Source organism: Semicossyphus pulcher, unplaced genomic scaffold (assembly GCF_022749685.1).
Source record: "Semicossyphus pulcher isolate SPU_LCO1_2020_fin unplaced genomic scaffold, fSemPul1.0.p SCAF_9, whole genome shotgun sequence".
NCBI lineage: Eukaryota > Metazoa > Chordata > Actinopteri > Labriformes > Labridae > Semicossyphus > Semicossyphus pulcher.
In genome coordinates, this window is record NW_027211770.1 from 20,504,995 (window position 1) to 20,529,556 (window position 24,562).

At 44.8% G+C, this 24,562-nt stretch overlaps 1 protein-coding gene across 1 annotated transcript in view; it reads left to right on the top strand.

Moving 5' to 3' along the window:
- Positions 1–16,986, top strand: part of LOC138584185 (glutamate receptor ionotropic, NMDA 2D) — a 31,891-nt gene extending 14,905 nt beyond the window's left edge. Inside the window, exons 8-16 of the mRNA XM_069656360.1 lie at positions 179–332; positions 799–924; positions 1,816–2,045; positions 2,389–2,549; positions 5,022–5,091; positions 5,196–5,313; positions 9,440–9,675; positions 10,610–11,174; positions 11,283–16,986. Of these exons, the coding sequence (XP_069512461.1) occupies positions 179–332; positions 799–924; positions 1,816–2,045; positions 2,389–2,549; positions 5,022–5,091; positions 5,196–5,313; positions 9,440–9,675; positions 10,610–11,174; positions 11,283–13,822 (4,200 nt within the window). The 3' untranslated portion in view covers positions 13,823–16,986. The remainder of the gene's footprint in view (positions 1–178; positions 333–798; positions 925–1,815; positions 2,046–2,388; positions 2,550–5,021; positions 5,092–5,195; positions 5,314–9,439; positions 9,676–10,609; positions 11,175–11,282) is intronic.
- Positions 16,987–24,562: the final 7,576 nt, after the last annotated feature.

The window sequence follows — 24,562 nt, forward strand, 5'->3', positions numbered from 1 at the left end:
CCTTTCTCATGCGAGCACATTTGCGAGTGTACAAAGGGTCAGGGGGCAGAAATGTCACTTTTTCACCTGGAAATTAATCTATGCAGACTGTAAAACATCGGCTCTATTCATTTGAACCTCTACAGGAATAGTTCATAATTACATTTCTCCCTTAACACTGATTCTTTTCTCCCTTTAGGTGGTCTATAAGCGAGCGGACATGGCCATTGGCTCGCTGACTATCAATGAGGAGAGATCAGAGGTTGTGGATTTCTCTGTCCCTTTTGTGGAAACGGGGATCAGTGTAATGGTCTCCCGTAGCAACGGAACTGTCTCACCCTCCGCTTTCTTAGGTAAGAGGCTCTGTTTATGTGAGGCGGCTAGCTGATGTACAGAATCTAATCTAATTGTAAAGTGTTGAGTTTGCATAAAAAGCCCCAGTCTTTGGCTGCTGGTCCTTACATCTAGATTAGCCGTTACTTTTTCTTAGCTGCTTGTGTCTTCCCAACTCTTAGTTTCACTCCGTCAGCAGACTCAAGGCTCCAGCGGGAGAGCAGTGTTATTGGCCTATAGACTGCATTGAGATGATTGTAAAAAAAGAGGGAGTTTTTATGGACTTCTGGAGAATATGTGTTCTCCAATGGTTTCGATTTCCACTGCTCATCTCTGTTTATATAGAAGAAAATGTGCCACTTTTATGAAACTTTCTTGTCCCTTGTATTATTAGTAGTAATGCCTGTATCAATACAGATTTAATAATGCAGTGCAAAGCTGTTTAATAATAATGTTCTTATGGAAATCTTTTGTTTCCCTTTAAAGAGCCCTACAGTCCAGCAGTGTGGGTGATGATGTTCGTCATGTGCCTGACCGTGGTTGCTGTGACCGTCTTCATTTTTGAGTTCTTCAGCCCTGTGGGCTACAACCGCAGTCTCCAGACTGGCAAGAGTGAGTGATGCGTCTAAGCTGTCTGTCTTTCTCAGCCTGATAGATGGTGCGTGCAGTCCATTGCTGTTGCTGCACGGGTCAAATGGGACAACACTGAACTCACTCCTGAACGGTGTTTAAAAATTGGATTTTTGCGTATGTGAGCAAGCTGTTCTGCTTCTTTTAAGTTTGTTTCCTTGCTCTCTGATTGGTCAGTTGTCACATTCAAAATGTTCTTATGGAGATTTTGAATGTGCTGCCCTGAATCCTTAACTGGGAGTGTGGTGAGAAGGAAATTATACCTCCAGTGTGTTGAACTGCATCCAAATATCCTCGATATTGAAGCAGTCATTTATTATTCAACAGCATAGTTTGTACCCCTGTGATATTCAGTACGCCTGATGCCTCGGTCCAATACCCGGCCCGACTCACCTCTTTTACTGCATGATTGCTGCGCTCTACATAATTTTACCTCTCTGTCATCCCCCCATATACCCCTCTCATTCACTCTCATCTCTCTCCTTCCTTCCTCCTTTACTCCTGTCGTATAAAGGCAGGAGTGTTTGAGCCCTCTGAATGGTGATTTGCACCATGCGGTTTAATTATTTGTGAGATCACGTAGCGGCTGAATTGAGAGCTGTCAGCGTCGGAATGTATAGTCGCCGCCTTATGAGCTTTGGTGTCAAAAAGCCTGCTAGGTATTCTCATATATAGCAAACCCATTTTACAGATCATTCAGGGAAGTTTAATTTGAATCGGCTGCGTCATCTGCAGTCAGACTACTGAATACGCTATTGTGCCGTGTGCTGGCTGGATTGCTGTCTATAAAAAACTCCATGTTACAGACACTACTTACGCTCGAAAATCTTCCTCCTTTTTCTCTCTCTTTTTCCCTCTTCATGTTTTGGCCAGAGGCTGGAGGGTCTACTTTCACAATAGGGAAGTCTGTATGGCTTTTGTGGGCCATTGTCTTCAACAACTCAGTGCCAGTGGAGAACCCCAGAGGAACCACCAGCAAGATCATGGTGCTGATCTGGGCCTTCTTTGCTGTCATCTTTCTTGCCTCTTACACTGCTAACCTGGCTGCCTTCATGATCCAGGAGGAGTACATTGACACAGTGTCAGGCCTCTCGGACAAAAAGGTACCTCACTGCTTGAATACTGATTAAGTGGAGAAAGCAGAAGGAGAATTAAAGTCTTAGAGTGAGCCAAATCCCGTGCATTTGAATGTTTAAATTGATTCAAGCACAGGAAATTAGAAATGAATAAAATCTCATTTAATGTTGCTCAATTACCACAGTTCTTGAATACTTAAAAAAAAGACGGTTAAGTCCACAAACGGCCGTCTTTTAAAGATTTGACTGTGCATGGAGTGTGTAAGTTAGTCTGGAAAGTGGACAGAAATAGGTCAGACAGATTGCTGCACAGCCTGGTGTGTCTCATGCCCCTTCTGTCTCCCTCCCTCGCTACCCTTTGCTCCGCTAGTTTCAGCATCCCGAGGAGCAGTACCCACCTCTGAAGTTTGGCACAGTGCCCAACGGGAGCACCGAAAAAAACATCCGCTCCAACTACCCAGACATGCACCAGTACATGGGCAAATACAACCAGAGGGGAGTGGAAGACGCTATACTCAACCTCAAGACCGGGTATGCGTGTTTGCTCATTCCCTCACATTTACATTTATCTTGTCTCTCGCTACATCGTCTTTTTATTTTCCAGTGGCTGAGTTTCCATTAAGGCAAGCTTTGCAAATTATTGTATGATAAATTAAGGAAGTTGTTAAAGTCGTTGAACTTTCCTCAGGCAAATATAAAACTATATTGTTCTTTGCTTGACATTGTTTTCATGCTTGCAAGACAACAACCAAGATTGTAATGTAACTCATTATTGAGCATAGATCCATGAGTTTAAAAAGAAAACAAAAGACTCACTTTACATCACAGAATTGGCCTGCTGTGAAGGAGACAAGATAGTCTGTCTGAGTTTATTGTGTGATAAATCGAACCAACATAAAAATCTGCTAATGAAAAAGTTACATCAATGCATTGCCGTCCAACAGCCACAACAAATCTGTTTTAGCTTCAATAAGTGTATAGGTCTTAGGTTGTTGTGATTTATCAAATAAATTATGTCATGATTAGACTTAATGTACCGTAAAATCTGGAAAATAAGTCGCACCGCAATGTAAGACGCGGTCTGTTTTTGGAGGGATCCCAGAGGGAAATAGCTATTTAACAATAAAAACGTTTATATGTTATTATAACACTTTGAAAACACACAGAAATTACAGCCATCTGTGTTCACCCTGTCACCGTGAAATCCTGCTAGCTACCGGTGCTGCAGCTAGCGGTAGCGGCTAGAACGCCCATCATGGCGGTGCATGTTTTCCTTGCATGAAACAGCGAGGAAAACACAAAACAGCACTGAGGCTTGTTGTAAATACGTAAAAACGTTGTAGCGGCTCGGACCCGGAAACAGTTTAATGCGGAGGTGTGACGTCACCACTTAACAACTGATTATAGCGCCATCGTCTGGGTAAAATAACGCAGGGCAATAACATACCTCTCTCTGCATTTTATACTGGTGTATTGGTCGCACCGGTATATGGGACGCAGCCCACTGTTTTTAATACTTTTTTTTTTATTTTATAGAAAAAGTGCATCTTATACACTGATTTATGGTAAATAAGAATTTAAGAATGACATTAGATACTGAAAACATTTTCTGCTATAAAATCCCCGTCTGCTGCTGTTCAGATAAAGTGCAAATGCATGTAGTGCCAATAAATGGTCAAGAGATTTTTTTGTGTGTTGTCCTCTGATGAAATATGATGAAACTTAAAAAATCTGACTACTGGCCAAATTAAAATCAGATCTCATTGGGAGCAATTTTATCACACAATCTTGTAAGAGAAGATGACGTTATCGGGCTCTCACAGAGATGTAGATGTTCAAAATGCCCTCTGTTTTAGCAAGAAAATGACTCTTCTCTGCAGCAGGTTTGCCTCAATGTTGACATACTTTGAACAGAAATGACAATCCAATCAAGAATCAGCCTACAAAATGTATTTACTATATTTCCATTAACCCTGTTATGTTATCACCCATTATCTCTGTTTATTATTTCGCTTTAGAAGCTGTTACTCTGGCACTAGCAGCCCATCAAACACAGTGGCATTCTTTTCAACTCTGAATAACATTTCACATATTTTGTCACACTTCCTGCTTTTCCTGCACAGATTCTCCTCACCTTAACTCTCTCTCTCTCTCTCTCTCTCTCTCTACCTTTACTGCTATCTCACCCCCACCCACACGGTGCGAGCAGCATTTCCCTCTTCAGTTTTTTTTTGTGGAATCTCTATCACCCGTCATGTGCTGGATAATCCCAGTTTACTTCATCCTAATCCTCTGTCACCGTGTCTCCCTCCCCATTGCCTTGACACCACAATTATAACTGAGTGTTAGCATGCACAAAAATGTGAAATTTTTGCGCTTCTCCTGCTGTCTTTTTTTTTCATTTTCTCCGTGCTTCTCCTTCCCTTCCTCTCCGTCCTCATCTGCCCTCTTATCTTACCATTTCTCTCTTTTGTGCTCTCCTATTTTTTTGTCCACTTGCTCCCTTCTCTGCGAGGCACCTCGGTGTGTCTGTATTTAAACTTTATAATCCTCATCACTCTCTGGCTCTATCCCATGTCTTTTCCCCCTGAAGTGTGTAAATCTTTCCCCCCTCGCTCTCTTTCTCTCTCTCTCCCTGTCACTGTGCTCTCTGCACCGTATAAATCCCCATCCCCCCCTCCCCCACTTTCCCGCTCCCTCTTACTCACACATCTTTCCCCGATATCTGCCTTATTTTATTCTCCTTGTGTTTTCACTCTTTCCGCAAAGCCTGCTTTACTATTCCACCCTTCCTCTCTTCTCTTGTTATGATTTAACTTTTTATGCCCTCTCTATCATTCTCTGCGCCTGTCAGCCATTTTTTTTGCACCTCTACTCTCTTTCCCAGGTACAGAGCAGAGATCTACCTTTATACCTCCTCCCCTGCCTCAGCCATTCTCTCCATCCTTCTGCTTCCTCCCTCCCATTAAATGATGAATGAATTCTCCCTTGATCCCTTTACAGGAAACTGGATGCTTTTATTTATGATGCTGCAGTATTGAACTATATGGCCAGGAAGGACGAAGGTTGTAAGGTGAGGACTAACTCACTCCGGCACTTTTGCTCACACACTAGGATCAATATATGTTTGCCTCTCAGTCAATTTCTTAAACGTCTGCACATTGTCCTTTTTACAAGGTGATGACCATAGGCTCGGGGAAGGTTTTTGCCACCACAGGCTACGGTATCGCCCTGCACAAAAACTCACGTTGGAAACGTCCTCTTGACCTGGCCTTGCTGCAGCTGGTGGGAGATGGTGAGTACTGTGGGGAGGGGAGGGGAGGGGAGGGATGAAAATAATTAGGACAGTGGAGGAGCAAAGGGAAGGTTATGGGTAATATGGCAGGAGAAAAAAGCGGTAGAAAAAAAGCACAAAGGTGGGGATGGATTGAGGACACAGGGGGTAGATGAATAAGAGGAGGTTGAGTAGTGGATGGGGGAAATAAGGTGAACACAGCGATGGCTGTAAGGTGTTTTGATTGGGACAGAGGGAATAATGGTGTGTAGGAGAGTGCTGATGGTGATAGTACAGATGTTTACAGGTCTCCATATTGGCTATAAGTGGGGGTGGGATCAACAGGAATATCATTTGTTTGTCTCAAGCATTGCAGAAATCTTTCTGTTTGTCACTCTGCACATCCTCCCTCCTCTGTTTCTACTCCATACAGTCTGTCTGACTTCCACTCTCTGCCGCTCTTCTCTGCTCTGGCTGTTAAAAGGAAAAAAAAAAAAGGATTTATTTTTCTGAGTCAATGTTGTAAAAAAGGATCATCGCAACTTGTGCTGTGACAGATTTACACTCATTACAGATTAGCTGAGACTGACACAGAGAGAGAGGAAGTGTGAGAAAAAACAACAACCACAGAGAAACACCTGAAAACACCCTGAACATGAGATGTGGAGAAGGTGCGCTGAAGCAAAAACAGATATAGGAAACAGATCAGATAATTGAATAATTGATAGTTTGGGGAGCTTTATGAGTAAGCTGTTTGTCTGCCTCAAACACTTGTGTCTCGGATTAATCCATGGGAGGACGGTTCCGGAAGGAATCTGTTTTTAGCACTAGTTGTCAGTACACTAATTCTTGATTGTCATTTTACACAGTCCGCCACACACATTTATTGTCTCAATCGGATGCGGCTTGTTTGGCTTTTCCTCCTGTTTTAAATCAGCTTTGCTTATGGCGTGGCGGACAAAGCCCTTTAGCTGTTTCTGGCGCACAGACACTTTAGCTGCTTACACACTGATAATGCCAATTTGGTGCCAAGATCTATTAAATAAGGCTGGCGTCTGGAGCTGAATAGTTGGACCTGGGAAAGGGTGTGTGTGTGTGTGTCTGCGTGCAGGAAAAACAAGAGAGCCCAGACAGCCTTGACATGCTATGTCTGTTGTTTTGTTAAAGTCTTGGTGTATGCCCTTGTCCTTGCTGTTCTCTGTAGCCCTTAACATCAGCTGTGTACGCGGGGCGGATGTAGTTAAAGGGTGGTTTTGAATGCGGAGGGTTCTAGTTGTAGGGAGGCATTATTTAAGTGGATTACTAAGGAAGAGGATTAGTTTGTTTGGATGTGGAGGGAGAAAGAGAGGGAGGCAGGGAGGGGTTTGTATTCAGCGTGCCCTCAAAGGCTGCATCTCAACAATCTGCCCTGCGGCTCAAGGACCCGGCATCACATCCTCAGCTGGACTCATCGTGTCACAGCGTTACATCAGTATTGTACCTTTCCGTGTTGAGTCATATCATTTTACAACTGCATTAGAGAACAGAAGGGCACTATAGATGTCCGGCATTGCTTTGTCACCCTGTGAGTGTATTGTTCTCCTTCTTGCAGTCTCCGGTGATTCATACCGCAGCTCTGAAAGACGGCCCATTGATCTCGCTACAACTTGTTTCTTGATAAAGGCAGAACTGCTGAGTAGCAAGATTCCCTTTTTCCCTTTTATCAGATCCCCTTCTATTTTTTTGCATAGTATCGGGATTTTGATTCCAAGAATATATTATTTAGTGAGTGGATATTAAAAAAAATGTGTGATGCTGGCTTTGCAGCTCTTGGCTGGCAGGCTGTTTTTCAGAAATCTCGCAATGAAAGCCGAGAGGTTTGTCATGTTGTGATAAAAGGAGAGGATTGTACGGGTCATGGTTTACTGCTCAACAACAACTGTGGAGCTCAGCGTCTCTGGACATGTCTGGCTACGTGCCACATCTGGCACGCTGCAAAATCCAAGAGCATGCACGCAGACACTTGCACGTTTGCATACACAGGCACACATGAGAACACACAAATACAGTTTCGTTTATTGAATAATGTCTTTGTGGTGCTTGCCAGCTCGGTGTTTGTAGTGTGCCAGCTCTACCTGACCTGACCTGCCAGGAACGACAGAGGTGGAGTGTGGATTTGACACACCTGTCAGATTTGGCAGGCCTGAGCTGGCTGTGACTGAGAGGTAGAGACAACTGCCTTCACAAAGGTCTAAGAGAGGGAAGAAAGAGGCGCAGTGAGAAAGAGTCAGGTGGTAAAAGAGGGAGCACAGGATGAATCACTGGGAGTCAAATGGCAGGGAAGCCAGGAGATGAGACTTACGGCTTAGAGAAAGGATTCAGCTAGGGCTTGTGGAGTGGAGATCAGACATGAGACTTCCTGTTTATCTGTACCACTCACTAAGATACTTGCTTTTTTCACATCAGGCTCCAGTTTGGACATACAGCTATCACTGAACATCAATGACGGCAATAAATCTTCTTCATTTGGGCCGATACTCTTGAGTTAAAAGCAGACCTTTGTGTCCCAGAGTGTGTGTTTGTACAAGTGAATCTGTGACTGGGAGTTCTTACCTGGGTCTGCCAGTGGGCTGCAGCACTGTGTACATGTGTTGCTTTAGCTGGAGGGCCACAGCTGATTGGCTAATGATGTTCTACAGGAGACACATTAGCCGGATCACACAGATGACTGAGTCAGTTTCATCTAAGCTATGCAAGCACAGCTAATGATGGCACAAATTAAAAGCTGGAGCTTGAGTTTGCAGAGCGGTGTAGTGTTGCGAGTGAATGTGTGAGTTGTCTGTTTTTAAACCCCGCTTTAGTCATCAGAGCCTGTAGTGTGCAGGTTATTATTGCAGTGCTGCTCATCCTGCCATTGCTGTTAGTGTAGCAGAAAGCTCTCATTACGAGTTGCGTGAGAGAAAACTCCTCTTTATTCCACCATGAATCATAGGCTGCATCTTCTGGCTGTCCATCACTATGGTTACACCATCAACCCACGCAGCCAATCACAGGTTTAGCAGGGCAGCTTGGATTCATTAGGCCAGCGAGATCCTAAATGAAAAGACAGAGTGGTTGGTGAAGCAGTCTTGCCTGGTTCCTGGTAGGTTAACCGATGGGAATCTTGAATCCCAGTGAGCTTACCACCTTGATGGAGATCCTGACCATCCCTCCAGCACAATTAAATGATTATGATCTCCTCCCTCTGCCTCTGTCTCTGTCCTATCCTATCAGCTCTCTCTTTTCACATTTTTCCCTCCTTTCTCTGCTCTCATCCTCTTCAAGATGAGGAGTGTTCCTGCTGTTTGTCATAATGACACAATCTCAGCCACTCGTCCTCCATCTATGCTTCCCTGGTTGCAGCTCCCACTAACTCTCTGTGTCTCTGTGTCTGTCTCATTTCCCCTGACGCGCTCGTGGACAGAGAAAGAATGCTGCTCCCTCTCTCTTTTCTTAAAAATATTCTTCCCAACTCTCTCATTACCTCTCTCCCTCTCTTCAATGCTTGTTCAACCTTTCCAACCATCTCACTGTGGCTCCTGGTATCCCTTCCTCCTCCTCTGCTCATTTACTCCGGGTTACAATGTTGAGATTAGGTTGTCGGTGCCATTTTACTTCTCAGTGCTACTTCATTGTTTTAGACTCTCTCTCTGTCTCAGTCCCCTTTCCTCTTTGTTACGTTGGACACAGTGCTGCTTTTTGTATACTGACCTCTGACCTTGAAGAGTCACCTTGGATAACTGGCAAGGAGCCAGCAATACTGTAGACTTGTACTTGAGTGCTTATTATTAGCCTTTCTGTTTCCCTGTGTCACTTGTCACTATCAATAGTTCTATCTGTCTGTTAGTCAGTCGGTCGGTTGGTCCATTCCTTATAGCGCTGAAATGCTCTGAACCTTAATTTTCCTTGTATCCAACATGATCCCTTCCTAAGCCCTTTATGTCTTGTTTTGTCTTCTGTCTTATTTTACTTTCTGTGCATTTCAATCCTCCTTTTTCCAATGTCCATCCTCTCTCCTTTCTTCCTCCCTCTCTACTTCTACACCATTTTAACTTCAACCCTTTCCCTTTACCTGCTTTCTCCTCCTCATCCCTGCACCCTCTCCCCTCCCCACCCATCCCCTCTTCAGATGAGATTGAGATGCTGGAGCGCCTCTGGCTGTCAGGTATCTGCCATAATGACAAAATTGAGGTGATGAGCAGTAAACTGGACATTGACAACATGGCTGGGGTCTTCTATATGCTGCTGGTGGCTATGGGTCTCAGTTTGCTGGTGTTTGCTTGGGAACATTTGGTCTACTGGAAACTACGCCACTGCATGGCCACCAGTTCTGGCAAATTGGACTTCCTCCTGGCAATCAGCAGGGTAAGCGATTTTGTCTGTGTGTGTGCGAGTGTTTGTCTGCAATGTCACACTCAAAGTGTTTTGCAAAATTGTTTTTGCTCCTGAAAATTGTACATCCATATTTTCACCGCTAATGTTTGAACTTTCACCCCACTAAAACCATGTTACATGTCAAGCAAAGAGATGTTCTACAATTCTGCGCTCTTAAAAACATCCCACACTTTGACAGAACAGTGTAATTGGAACATAATGCTATACATGTAGCATTATGCACACACATACCTATGTAAGCTTGTGTGTTCCTGCCTTGGTGTCCTTATCTGTTACCGAGTGTAAGTGTTAGAAAGTGTGAGGTCCAGGGTCAATTCAATTCCACTCAGTCAATTCAGGAGATTAATTGAAATTCAATTGCGCTCACACCCTGGATATCCTGTTCCTTTGACAGTGACCTTGACAGAAACAGCCGAGACCGTATGCATGAGATTATTGTAGCTACACTGATAAGGATTTCTCCTTTTTCACCACTGTGGTTGTAATTTATGCATTTATGTATGCAATTTTACTGACCAAACAATGCACAACTGCTCTATTAATAGGACTGGATGCTTATCTGAAAAACAGCAATCTTGCATTTCTTTTGTAAATCGGAATTTATTTAGATTGCTGTTTTATGGTTTCCGTTTTCATCCAATCCGCTCTTATTTTACCCTCTGTCTGTTTCTCACAACATGCAGTCATACAATGTCGTCTTTGCAGTATATGTATAACATGATATCTGCAGTCTGCTGCGTCGGATCACAAATGTGTTGCCACATTTTTTGCTTATATATTCCTGCACCTTTATCTCAAAAGTAACATCTATAAATCAATAGAAAGTTCATACTGCCTTTTCTATTTCATTCCATGTTACTTAAAAAAAATCATTCTGACTCCGTCTTTCTGATTTTTTCCTCAGGGCATGTATAGCTGCTGCAGTTTTGAGGATGAAACAGCGCCAGGTGGATCTAAATCTTTGCCAACCCATCACCACACGATGGTTACAGTCCCGTCGCAGCCACATGTTGTCTCAACATCTATGACCAACCCGGCCATCGCCATGGCGCAACAGCAGCAACCACCACAGCAGCAGCAACCCCAGCCCGTCTACAAAACACCTCTACCGGGCTCTCCTCCCACCGTGGTGCATTCTGGGACAGCACTGGGTCCCTCGAACACCCCCATTTCTGGTGCACCCCTCCCTTGCTCCACCTTCCTGCCCCGGCCAGACCGTAGACTGGCTGTGGTGGATCGCTGGAGGTTGCCCAAATCGGCTACAGCCACCAACCCAATGGCTGTAAGGGGAGCCATCACTGACATGGGACCCTTTGCTCAGAAAGTCCCACCAAACTGGGCTTCGACTGCTGGAGGGGGTGGGGGACTTGATGGTTATAAGAGATACTATGGTCCCATTGACCCTGAGGGACTGGGGCCCTGCATGGAGCAGCAGGCAGGGTCCCAGACCCCCAAGACTATGCCCAGGGGCCACCCCCAGCCCCCTCCAGCCAGTGTGGCCTTCTATTCAGAGAAGGGCATGGACCACGGGGTGGGGAAGAGGGTGGTGGGAGGTGGCAGCGGAAGTCAGGGGAAAGGGGCCGTTAAAACTCTGGGCACTCCCAGACTGCCTTCTAAGAGTCAGGCCCCTCTGCCTCCTACACCCCCGCTGCCACACCCCTCTCCCCCTCTCCCCTCATCCTTTTGGAGGAAACGCAGGCCCAAGAAGCCCAAAGAGCCTGGAGGGCCCCTGTATGAGAACATTTTGCCCCTGGGGCGGAGGGGAGGAGCACGAGATGGAGTGAGGGAGGGCGGAGGGAGGAGGGCACGCCCCCTCTCTCCCCCGCTCTCACTTCCTGTGCCAGTACCCCTCAGCCCCTCTTACACCCCTCCTTCGCCCTCTGCATCCTTGCACTATACTTCATCGACCTCTTCGTCAACCACCTCATCCACATCCACGTCCTCATCTGCCTCATCTTCTCGCTCCACCTCTCCCACCTACTCTTACAGCTCCTCCAGGAGCACACGAGACAGGACTGGAGGAATAGATGGAGAGGATGATGATGACGATGAGGAGCTGACGGAAGAGTCAAGCCTCCTCCTTGGCAGGGGTAGGGAGAGGGAACGCTCAATCATCCGGCCTCGTTCCCTCAGCCATGGGCGTCTGCCACCACCCATACCCCCAAGGAAACCACGCACATCCTGGGGTGACAGAGAAAGGGAGCGAGAGAGAGACAGAGGGGGAAGCCAACTGTCTCAGCTTCAAGAGTGGTGGGCGAGCTGGAGCGAGAGAGAAAGGAGTGGAGCTGGTGGAGATAGTGAGAGGCAAAAAAGGGAAAAGAAGAGAAGAAAAGAGAAGGAGAAAGAGAAGAAGAAAAAGAAAAAGAACAAAAAGAGGAAAAAGAGAGAAGAAAGGGAAAGGGAGCGAGAGAGAGAAAGGAAACGACGAAAGGTGAAAAAGAAGAAGAAGAAGGAGGCATTAAAGACAAAGAAAAGGAAGAAATCAACTGGGGGGAGACGTTCTGAACCAGAAGAGGGAGATGTAGAGCCAGAAAGGGAAGGAGAGGCAGAGGGAGAGAGGGAAGGAGGAATACAGGACTACTCTTCCTTCTCTGCCCAGTATCGGAGCTCATTTGGGGAGAAGGGTCGGGATTCATGGGAAGGAGAGAGGGATAGAGGCAGGAGAGAAGGAGGAGACGAGGGCAATGACAGGGAACAGGAGGACAGTAGCAGAAGCAGGGAGAGGCGTCCCAAGTCCTCACGCCCTCATTCCAGACATCACACCCCCAGTAAGCGCTACCCTAACCTCAACAAACTCCCTGCATCAGTCAAATTTTGGGTAAATGGAAGAGGAGGTGATTCTAACACTCCTCCGACATCCCTTCACCCGCTCCTTCCATCCTCCAAGAGGAGAAGAAGCGGAGGGATGGACAGAGAGGATAGCGGTAGACTCGGAGAGCGGCGTCCTTTGTTAATGCATTATGAAAAAGAAAAAGCACAGACAAGAGAAGGGCTGTCCTTCCATGAGTGGGACTCTGAGGATGACGAAGACGATGATGATGATGATGAGGAAGAGGAAGAAAGGGATAGAGTGAGGGAGCGGGTGGAGGAGAGGGGGAGGAGAGCAGGTAGGGGGGCAGTGTCTGAGTCAGAGAGGGACAGGGCCAGGGCAGAGGACAGTTATTCAGATGAGGGCTCGTCAGGGGAGTTTGGCCGTTTTGAAAGATACTGGGAAGGAGGTGCAGGGGGAAGCAGCACTGGAATAGGAGGCATAGGAGGAGGAGGCTGGTTCTTTGGTACCTACCCCTCCAGAGAGAAAGGGGGCAGTATCAATAGTCGAGATGACTCCTTACTAGGGACTCGGGCAGAGGGATGGATTGGTGCTGATTTCTGGGGCTCAGGGCCAGGAGTAGGTTGGGGATCAGGTGGAGGGAGTGGAGGACTCGGCTCTCAGTGGCCACCACCCCCCGCGGCCTTCCCTCCTCCTAGAAGATACTGGTCCATGGACAAGATCCCTGTGAAGGGAGATAAAAAGTGGAAGAGTGGAGGAGGGAAGAGCAAAGGGCGAGCCAGGGACAGAGGGGAAGAAGCAGGTCGAGCCACTATGTGTTCCTGTAGCCTTTACCCCCAACCACATCCTTACCCACACCCCCACAGCCGCCCGCACACCTCCCACTCCAAGAGAGGAGCCATGCCGCTTTCCCATAGCCAGGAAGAGCTTCTCCCCCACTGCCACAGCTTCAGCGGGGGTTCTCGCCCCAAATCTCTGCCCCCCAAACCAGATCCAAGTCAGGCCAAATCAGGCAGCCAATCCAACCTCAGCCTCAGCACACAGCCCACGGACCACCCGCCACAACCCTCACCATCGCCGCCCCAGCAGCCGTCCATGTCTCCAACCTCGCTCCCGATGCCCATACCGCCTCCGCCCTCCTCATCCTCCGTCTCACCACCAGCAGGGGTAGGGATGGCAGGCCAGGGCCAGGCTCAGGCTTCAGCCAGTGCCAAACTCCAGTATCAGAGACTGCGCTCAGTGCCACAGCCACGGAGGTTCTATTCCCCCCACCTGCCACTCAAAGCCAAGAGCCTGTGCTCACGCCGAGGGTCGGCCCACTTCTCCAGCCTGGAGAGCGAGGTATGACAGGGGGAGAGGAGAGAGGGAGACGTGGGAGCGAGCACCACTGCTATTGAGAACCGTGACGCCATGGCAGCTGCAGCCAGGGATGACAGCAGAGAAATGGCTGCCTTGGTGTCCATAGGTAATCAATTAGCGACCATCACTGCGGGAACGGATATGGACATTAGTTCCAATGCTAACACTACTCTGTGTGAGAGCGATGCTAACGCCACCCGCTCCATTGTGCGCGTTCTAGTGAAGGCGACAGTGAGACGCCACACAAGGGTGAGCTACATCCGTTTGGATGGTTCCCATGACGACGAGAGTGAAGGCGAGACTGCATCACTGGGGGCGGCAGCTCCTGAACTTCTTCTTCGCTCAGAATTGAGCTTTGTGATGTCATCTTCGGTTCTCCTCCCCTCCCCGAGTCACAACTACGGATAAGAGTAGTCTCCAACTTGTGAGTAATGATGTCATATTTGTACACACAAACACACACATGCACTAGCTTACACACACACACACACACACATGAAGATATATGCTCAAAACGTCTCCCTCCCTCTGGCTTTGAGAACACACCTCGGTGGGATGAGGAGAGACCCACCCTCTCCCAAAAAGAGACCAGTGTTTGGTCAATAGACTCTGGCTCCATGTCCACATTGGCTGTTGGCTTTTGAACTGGATTGGTGGACTGCTTCTTGGTGTCAGAGAGACTGCCCCTTTTCTTCCCTTTTGTAAATCAGTTGATATGAAAAGCAATGCAGTCAGCTCTCTCATGCACTCTGTCTGCCTGATCACCTTTCACTGGGCAGTGAGGACAGTGCTGTTTATTTGCCCACAGTGACCTCATGACACCATCAGACCCATCTAGCTCTACCCCAGGACCATCTACGTGATGTCATGTTTTACTAGAGACCCTTTTAACCAATCAGATTGAACAGGAACCACTTCTCCTCCTCCTTGTTGGAGCTTGTCATGTCACCTCTGGTCCAACCAGGGCTCGAACACAGTTGAGTATCCAAGTGTTTGAACAACAAACTGAACTATAAAAGAGAAATAACAATAAGAAAAAAAGACATGTAGCAGATTTTCTTTTATGTCTGTCTTTTCTTTTCTTTCTTACTCAGACTTTTCTCCCCATAACCTCTTTTTTATTCTATCAATATATTTCTCTCACTGTGTTAGTGTTTTAATCATGAGGAGGCTGGATGTGGCTAGTATTGGAAGTGGGAATGATTAAATTGCAGTGCCAATTTTCCACTCAAGAGCTTTTAAGCAAAATTCAAGTAATTTATTTTCATAGATAAAGCCCCATCATCTCTTCCCACATGTGAACATTGCATAAATCACCATCATGTAAGTGAATGAAGGGGATGATTGGTGCAATATCCTGTAATTGGCACTAGATGGCTGCATAATATTCAAATAAGCTTTGGAAACATTAGTGGAAGAGGCTTCTGGTGAGTTTAATAATTGTAGCTACATAATGCAGAGGAAGAGGCGTGCAGCTATGAACTTTATTATTTCTATGAAAGTGGCCAGTCAGGATTTATTCAGAGGAAGTAAGGGAATTGAAAGCAAGTGCAGTGTATTGTAGGAGCTCTCTAAGGATATTTACTGTTACATTGTACCTTGGCAGAGTTTGTAAATGATGGATTATATGAAGCACAATTCCTTATTGTATTTTTCAGACATGCATGCCACAGTTTTAGCTGCGAATCACAACAAACATATTTTTGCTGAAATGTGGAAAACTAGTCATTTGGTGTTAGCTCATGTTGCTACATAACAATTCACTCTAACCAATGTTTTAACGACAAAGCACCAGACACTTGTGCTGAGGAAACTTTCTGCTACATTTCCTTTCATTAGATAAGACTGAATGCTATACTGTGAATGTTTCGAGTTCCAATTTTAGGTGCACATATAATAGCTGAGACTTCACTGAACACAGTCAGTAATAACTCCTGTTATCCAGATTATCAGATGACTGTTTGACTTTGAGCAATATTCCCACCTTCAATGTGACAGGGATGCAATGGCACATCTGTTTGCTGCTTGCATTGTAATTGTGTTCCCTCTAGTTTTAAAATGAGGTCATATGTTTCAGCCAGAGACAGATGTACCACATCTTCAATGATTTCGCTGTAGGTGCAATAGGTTCCATCTAATTTGGTCAGATGTGATTATAATAAACGAGTTAAAGTCCACAGCAGCTGGCTCTGGCTGACCGATATGAATATGAGATGCTATGTGTTCAAGAGAGAGTAGTGAACTGTAGCATTGTACCTCTTGTGAGCTGTGCCAAAAGCCATCTACTGTGTAAACTGTGCCAATGTTGCCAACATTGCAATGCATACGCCCTCCATTTTCACGAGGTCAACATATCCACCTCATTTCTCACACTAAGACCAGCCACAGCCCAGCTCTTCTTCTATTGTAGTTGAATGTAGCTTTGACATGATGATGTAGCAAAAGAACACCTACTTTTAGACTTTGTAGCTTTTTGGATGCTGTTGATAATGGCTAGAAGGAGAGGGGGTTGACCTGCTATGTGAGGGACTGTGCGTTGTGTTTGTGCATGTCGTCACAGATCGAAGAGTTAGTTGACCTTCTCAATTCCCCTTTTAACTCCTTTGCCTTTCAGTTAAGGCAGACTGTACCTTTTATCTGCACATGGATTGCTTTTTTCTAGGTCTGCGTGGGGCTATTTTTAAAACAATCTGTGATTTTTAGAGAAATGCTTTTGCCTTTTTCCATCTTTTTGGAAAGCCCCAGAATCATTGCATGTTTAGCTGAATGAAACCTCAAAGATTTGTGGCGGGAGGGTTGTGTAGTTCAATTGTAGCAAATGCTTAGGACCCAGGGCAGCCACCTTTCAGCGTGGCAGTAAGCTCGCTCTACTCTGCACCCCAACAGTAGAAACAACGGCAAAAGTTTGACTGCTTTCTGTGTGGTTGAACACAGTCATTTTCAACCAATCAACAGGGCTTAAACCTGGTGTGTCATTGAGCATCTTTGATTTCTATTGAGGCGCTAATACTTAAGTCTGTGACTGCATGAACAGAAGTGACTCTTAAAAACCCTCTGGCTTATTTTGTTTATCTATTTTTATTTAATGCTGAGAAAAAAAGAATATATTAAAATATACTATGTTTTTGAGAATGTACCATGTTATACTGTGATTTAACTGAGATATTTTATTGTATTCAATTATCATTTGAATTCTATCATTTATCTATAAAGAAATATATATGTACAAATAAATATATACATATATATACATACAGGTATATATATATATTAGTTAAGTTTGGTATATTTGGAGGAAGTGTTAGATGAAATAGTTTTAAATGTTTTAGCTTTGTAGCGATTCTAGACACTGAAATCATTTTTGAATTTCGATTCCTCCTATATGACTGTGAAGACATTAGTGCCTGTGACAAAAAAGACAAGTAAAAGTCTAAACTCTCTATTCATCTGTATCTACTATAGCTATCAGTCTGTCACTCCTCTCGAACTACCTAACATTACTTTTTTGTCACTCGCTGCTTTTACACATCAGTATGTTTCTGTCACACAGTCTGCTGTCTCTTTTTGCTTTCTCCCGCGCTCCTCCTCAGTTCTTTCTCCTGGTTTACAAGCTTATGAACACCTCCCCTCTTTTTCAGTTCGATCATACGGTGATCATCTCTTTGTTAATTAACCCATCCATTATACCTTTTTCCTTTGCTCACTTCCTCTTTAAATCAGCTCATTCCTCTGTCCGTCTCTCACTTAGCAAAAAACAGAGACCAGTAGATACTGTGTTCTTGCTCCTTTTGACTGATTGTTGATGATGATGATCAATTAATTGATTGATGAAATAATTAATGAACAATGTTACTATTACTGATGTGACTGAAGTGTGTATCTGACGACCATGCCACTGTAGCAAGTCTGGGCTGTACCACACCACCAGCGAGCAAATGAGGCCACAGTTGCTATGGTGTTGCCATGGCATTTTCATGGCTCTGCACCGCAACCACCTGGTGCCTGCTGGGTAATATAGTACAATGTCCTTCACTTTCCCCAAAGCACTGGTCAAAGATCTGCTATGCTCCCCTCTGCTCGGTCCTCACCTTAATCAGTGGAAAATATTTAAAGCTCCCCACTTTAGAGGAGCGCTGAGGGGCAGCATGGCGGTGACTTGTCGGCTGTCTGCGCTGATCTGGACTGGACTGGTTTGGCTTGAAGTGGCTATGTTAAAGTGTCAATATCAAGATGATCACCTAATGTTTAAATCATCAGCTTGTGCTGCCATGCATGTTATCCCAAAAGCTTCGTGTTCCTGATAGCCTCAATCCAGTCAGGACAGAAGTGCAATTCAGTGTTTGTTTCAAGTCCTGGATGTGTGTGTGTTTTATGTTGAGAGGGTGCATGTCATGTATGTGTACTGCATGTGCATCTGTATACAAAGGTGGACCTCGCAGCTCCCTAAAATTGAAGCCAAAACCTGTCTATCACCCCCTGCTGACTTGCTGCAGTATAGGTCATACAGCCTGCCTCCTCCATGTTAGCAGAGGGGACACACTATAAATTCAAAGTACATGTGAAAGTTTTTCTCAAACATGGTTTCTGTCATCATAGCTTGGTCTAATCATCAAGTGTTCTATTATTTGAGAAGTTAGTTTTAATTAGTTAATTGATGCTGTAAAAAGTTGTCTAACGCCATGATTGACAGCTCTATTGACAAATGCAACTCCTTCAGCATTCTGTAGAGGAGGAACGGTGAGAGGAGACATAACTAACACTAACATTACAGTCATTGAGCTTTCCATGACCATGATGCATCAGCTTCAGATCAACACAAGAAGCTCTTCTGCTGTTGACTCTGCCGATGTGACAGACCTTTTTTTTGGCGAGTTAAATGTGTGTTTTGGGTAGCAGAAGGGGCGGTTCATCGAAGTGGAGACTCATCGTCCATCTTTTATACAGTCGTCGTTGTGCACTGATCATGCATTAAAAAAACCCACTGCAGCATGATTCTGTATTGCTCTCCTCCCCTCTGTTTTTTTTTTCTGAAAAACACATACACACTCACTTCCCTGTGCATGCATATTTAACACACAATGCGTACATCATTCAGCCAATGATCCTCATCTTCCTCTAGCCCTCACTAAGCTGCAATCTAAAGCACTGCTTCAAGTAGTCTGATCATCCCACACAGGCAAATGTGTGGCTTTGCAAACCCTCACACACAGCGCAGACTACAGACGCACACGAGTCGCTCTAATTTCTTAAAAATGCAGTTTTTGTATAAAATTAGAGATTTGGTTACTCGGGAAGTTTATACAATAACAATGGCTGGGGTTTGATGTATTATCCTGCACTCTGCTTTGCACTGTCCTGTCTTTTCTGATCCATCTTGTTTAAAGTGGCCAGGTTTAGTTTGTTTTATTGTGCTGACATGCTCCTCTTTTGATGTCATTGTTGTCCTAATCTGCTTGGATTGATCCGATTTCCTCTCTGGTTTAATAGTATGAATTGAACAGTCCAGTCCAGCCTAGTGCAGCGTGCTCCAGGCTAGTCTAGTGCCTGAGATCCTGGTGCAGCCTCAAGCTCATCCCCCTTCTCTCTGTCAGCCCAGTACCTGGGAAGCAATGCGTGTGGTGCTCCAGAATTCAAACAGGGTCTTCATTGGCTGCATCGGCCGTGAATTATATCAAGGAAACACAGGAGTGCCACACGTTGTACTAACCAGGTCTGGGGTCTGCATGTTGCACCGAGAAAAACTTAACCCCACCGCAGTGACAGGGCACATATACCCACAGAAACCAGTGTGTGTGTGTGCGTGTGTGTGTGTGTTTTCAGCATTGTACAAGGCCCAGTTCTGCTCTAGTAACCTCGCCAACACTATAGGCCTACTTAAGGGTTGCTAAGGCGGGTTGCGAGTTGGGTGATGTTGCTCCTAGCCCAGACTGGTCTGGTCTATGCCCTAATTTAAATGTGTTAGTTTATTTGACATTGTCTGTCTGGGGTGGGGCTGGAGGGTCAGTGCTGCACTTACTTCCTGAGAATTGCTTCATAAAATCTGATTCTCTTTAATTAATGTCGGTGGTGCTGTGTTTCCTTCCCATTCTTTTGTCACGATGCGATTATTGATAAGGGGGCTTTGAGATGTGTTTGTGAATTACGTGCTCATGTGTTTCCGTGTGTGTGAGTTTGTATTTTCTTGTGTGGCAGTATTTTCCATACAAGCTATTACCCAGTCAGAAGTCCTTCAAAGTAAATTTATGGAGAGCTCAAAGAGTAGTTTCTTTGGCCTCCTGACAGGCAGTCCTCTGCCAAAGTGTGTGCGTGTGTGTGTGTGCGTGCGTGCATGCATGCTTGAATATATTACTCAGAGGTTCCTCGGTTCTTGTCAGACTTTTGCTTTGATCTGGCCAGAGCTGACCTAACATAATCCACTTCTCTCACCCTCAAAGAGAGAAACACCTAACACTCTGCCTCAACTCTCAACCTCCGCAAAACAGCGGCCAAGTCCGAGCCGCCTGACCAATACAACAAACAGATCTGTTTTTTGCTGATCGGAACGGAATTTTAAACAGACATGGCCCTGATGTAGCTTTCTGGGAAGCCATCCATTCAACCTGTTTTGAATGGTATTTGCATTATAGATTTCTGTGTGTGTATGTATATGTGTGTGTGTGTGTGTGGATATGAGAAATTTTTAATAGTTTTTTTCGTCCAAAAGCTAGTTTTAAATTTATTCACAAATACAAGTTTCTGTAAAATCCGCAAAGTGTGAGAGAACCTCTAAACAGCACCTGACACATGATATTCTGCGAGGGTGTTGATGGGGATATTAAATATGTTTTGTTCTGTTCCCTGTGCGCCTGCGATCTGCTAATTAGCAATACTTTGTCAGTGTGATGGGCTAATGGCTAATTGCATTGTGAGGCCTCTGTGTGTACATGCAGTAATGACTTAACGCTCTAATAAGATCGAGTTACAGGCAGTTGGATCATGATGTCCCTAAACACTGATCTGAGGTCAGTGTTATGCTTTTCTCTCTAATGGCTGTGATGGGAGAGTGAAAGGGGAAAAACTGATCTTTAATCTCCCGTGTGGGATTTCCATCACTTGCTTTGTTTTCTGTAATTTATCTTCGCGCTGGGTACAGTAAGATGCCAGCATTTTTCTTTTAAGCTTTTTATGGATATTAAATACAGGAATGCCATTTTATTTGATTAAGTTTACCTCCACTAAATGCTTCTCAACTCTGCTTTTATCTTGACGGTGTAAAATATATATGGTCTCTAGTGGTCAGTTGACTTATCTGCTCCCTGCGCAGCTATATATCTCTCTTTAATTCCCGCCGTCTCCCACCTGCTTCATCCTCTCCCCTCCGTCTCCCTCCTCACCTCCCAGTCCTCAGTCATTTCTGTTCCAGCTCCGCGGTCACACACACACACACACAAGCAGGCATTCACGCACATACAGTACGGTGACACACGCTCGTGAGCGCTGTGTGGGAATGGAAAGGAGTGTGCTGCGTCCCTGCTGAGGTGCAGCAGATTGATCCTGTACTGATCTGCCACCGGGTCCCTGGGGATTTGTAACGCATGTCTGCGGCGTAGGGCTTAACACTTTCTCTCGCTTTCTTTCTGTCTTTGTCTCTCTCTCATTCCGTCTCTCTCCGGCGACACGAGCGGCGTCTCTTGCTGTGCAGTGCAGTTGCCCTCACGTTCGTACACCAATCACCCTCCGTCTTTCTCAGTATTCTGCCTATAACAGGTTCTTTTCACCTCTCTGTTTTTATTTTCTTTCAATTCTATTTCCTCTTTCATTTCATTTACTCTCTGCTGTACTCCATCTCTGGTTATCCCTTCCTTAAAATCACTCTGCCCTCCCTTTGGATTCTCTATCCACTGCGTTTTATTGATCATTTCTCTATTGTTTCTTTCTCTTATCCTTTCTGTCACTGTTTTTCTCATGTGTTCGAATTGTATCTCCTAACTCAATCTATATGTGTATTTACATACTCTACACTCACACACGTACAGTACACGTGAAAGGACAGTGCTGTTTCTTTCATCATGTGTGCAGCGCCGCAGGGTTCTACAACTCATCGGCTTGATCTCTGGAGTTGAAAAAACACCCAAGCATCCTTTCATCTCATGCTTTTTTTTTATTTTGTTGCCCGAGCTTAACAGCCAATCTCTCGCTTCCTCTGTTTCCACATGAGCCACACTGGACCACGACCAGGGACAAATGAACCAACTGACCCACGGCCTGCACCTCACTGTTTGTGTGTTTTTGTGTGTGAGAGAGAGAATATGGGCACAAACGTTTTTCTTTTGTTACCGTCGCATGTGTGTTTGCGTGTTTGCCTGCTTTTTATCGCTCCAAGTAGCAGCAGTTTGGCTCTTTGTGGATGTTTTGAGCAATGCTACTGAAGCAGCTTGTTTTTGCTTTTTCACTGCATTATGCTAAAAACTAGTTCATACAGCCAGCAAAGGAAAACATGTCAAGAATACTGTTTTTGATCATTTAAAAAAGATGTTAACCAGTCATGTAGTTATTGCCATTAATCAATTTATTCAATGTGTTCTATAAATGTGAGAAGTCATAGTGGAGGTGTTTAGGTGCTGCAACCTGGAGTCCATTTCTCACAGATATAGAGAAAATCAGAAAACACATTTGAGTAGCTGGAGATTTAATTTAACCCTAACTCTATTGCTTAAAAAGTAAATGCATTTTCTATTATTAAAATAATGACTGAAACTGCAGCTACAATGTAATCTTTTTATTGGGATTTCTTCTCCTGCCGGAGTGTAAAGTGATGAGAATAAATAGCTTCGTGTGCGTACAGTCTTTAACATAAAACACGTTGTGTTTAATGCAATATCACCACCACATCTAGGACACAATAATTATTCATACTACATCCTTGTTTGCCTCATCTCGTAGGAGCGAGTGCATGTGTGTGTGTGTGTGTGTGTGTGTGTGTGTGTGTGTGTGTGTGTAATGCCATCTACCCAAAGGGAATTCATCCTAGAAAACTGGGATGAAGATTAAGATATCCACAGACTTTACCTTGTTCTCCCCTCGCCTCATTATCCGATCGCCCCTCTTACCCTGATTCTCCTGCCCTCCTGCTTTCATCCTTCCCCTTGAGCACATTTTGTTCACAACCTCTCCTTCCTGCCTGCAGCAGTATGAAAGCTTTTGCAGCCTACAGCTGACGCTTTCAGTTCTTGTTAGTATTTTGCACATACTGTGAATAGTAATACCTTCGGCACACATGCCTGTGGTGCTCATGTTAGTAGATGATCTATTGGCTTGGCCACGGTCCCAATCTAATTATACTCCAGGCCTGTAACTTCACCTGCAGTGGAATCAGCCAAACAGTTATTTTATTTACCTAGATCAGAGCTAATGAAACAACAGATTCTGTTATGATTAAAATAGAAATAAAGATTTAAGAAATCAATATTTGAATATTAAAAATGGATCACATGAGTAATTATTTGTGATGGACCCAGGGAATCATTGACTCTGCAGGCCTTGTTAGCTCTGCACATTATTTTAGTGTCACTCAGCTCATTGTTTCTGGTTTTACCGCCGGCAACTTTATTGTTTTTTTCACTCTCACTGCTCTAATAGCGTAGTTTTTCATTTGCGGCAGACAGCTGTTTCAGTGGGAAAAAGACACTTAACTGTACACTGTATGCTATCTGCTCAGCACCAAAAACAGACCGGCACAATTAGTAATTAGTTGCTGAACATTGTGGAGCATTTAGAAGCTAAAGAGGCAGATATTTCCCTCAGGAGTTAGTGGAGAAAAAAACAAAGATAAAAGGAAAGTGATTATTGGACTTCAATTCATCGGTTAGCTAAAAAACTCAACGCTTAATGAACGGTTGTGCTGCTCATTTACGGTTGGATGTGTAAATAAGCAACTTTTGGCAGACCTGATAAAATGTCAGAGATGTGTCCAAATTGATTCAGCTGCACAATCAGTAAAACATTTCACAAAACATTTCTATGAGGAGATATATGGTTTGTCTTTAGCAACGACACCCCTTCAGAAATCCCAAACAATGTAAAGCTGCTGCAAATAAGGAAATGTACTCCAGAACGATTCAAAGTAAAAACAACAACCCAGATCAGTTAAAATTGTAACTAAACACAACTGCATATCATCACAACTGAAGTCTCCAGGCCTCTAGGAGGAGCTATAAGAGGAATAGCTTGACCACTAACTCACCAATGAGATGATTATGTTGTAAGAACAAGAAGTGCCACTGGCCTCGCTGACTACTGTGCAAAAACACAACAAGAGAATTCTTCAAAGATCCTCTGGGCCTCGGGGAGGTCTCGGTGTTTTAGCCTGGGGGCAGTGGTGGACTCAGTGGGAATGCTGTGAAAGCTAGATGCCAGGGAGTGATATTAAAGTAACAGGAGCCTGGAGATTTACACCTCCGGAGCTTTAGCTGGGGTTATGAAGGGGGTTCACCCTCAGGGTTCCTAGAGCCGGACCTGAGAAAAAAAGCCATCCAAGTGCTGTGTTCCCTGTTGCCAATTGGTCCAGTTATGCCTGGCTGGCATTGAGTCCTCTGTCATGCAAGAAGGGAAGTCATTTTAGCTCTGCCTTCAAGTCCTAGTCCAGTGTGCTAGGTACCTTAGCAGAGGGGTGAAGAAAAACTGGGACATGGCGTTGTGCTACTATTGATACCATCCACAACTTCCGAATGGAAATGCATAGAATAGCCT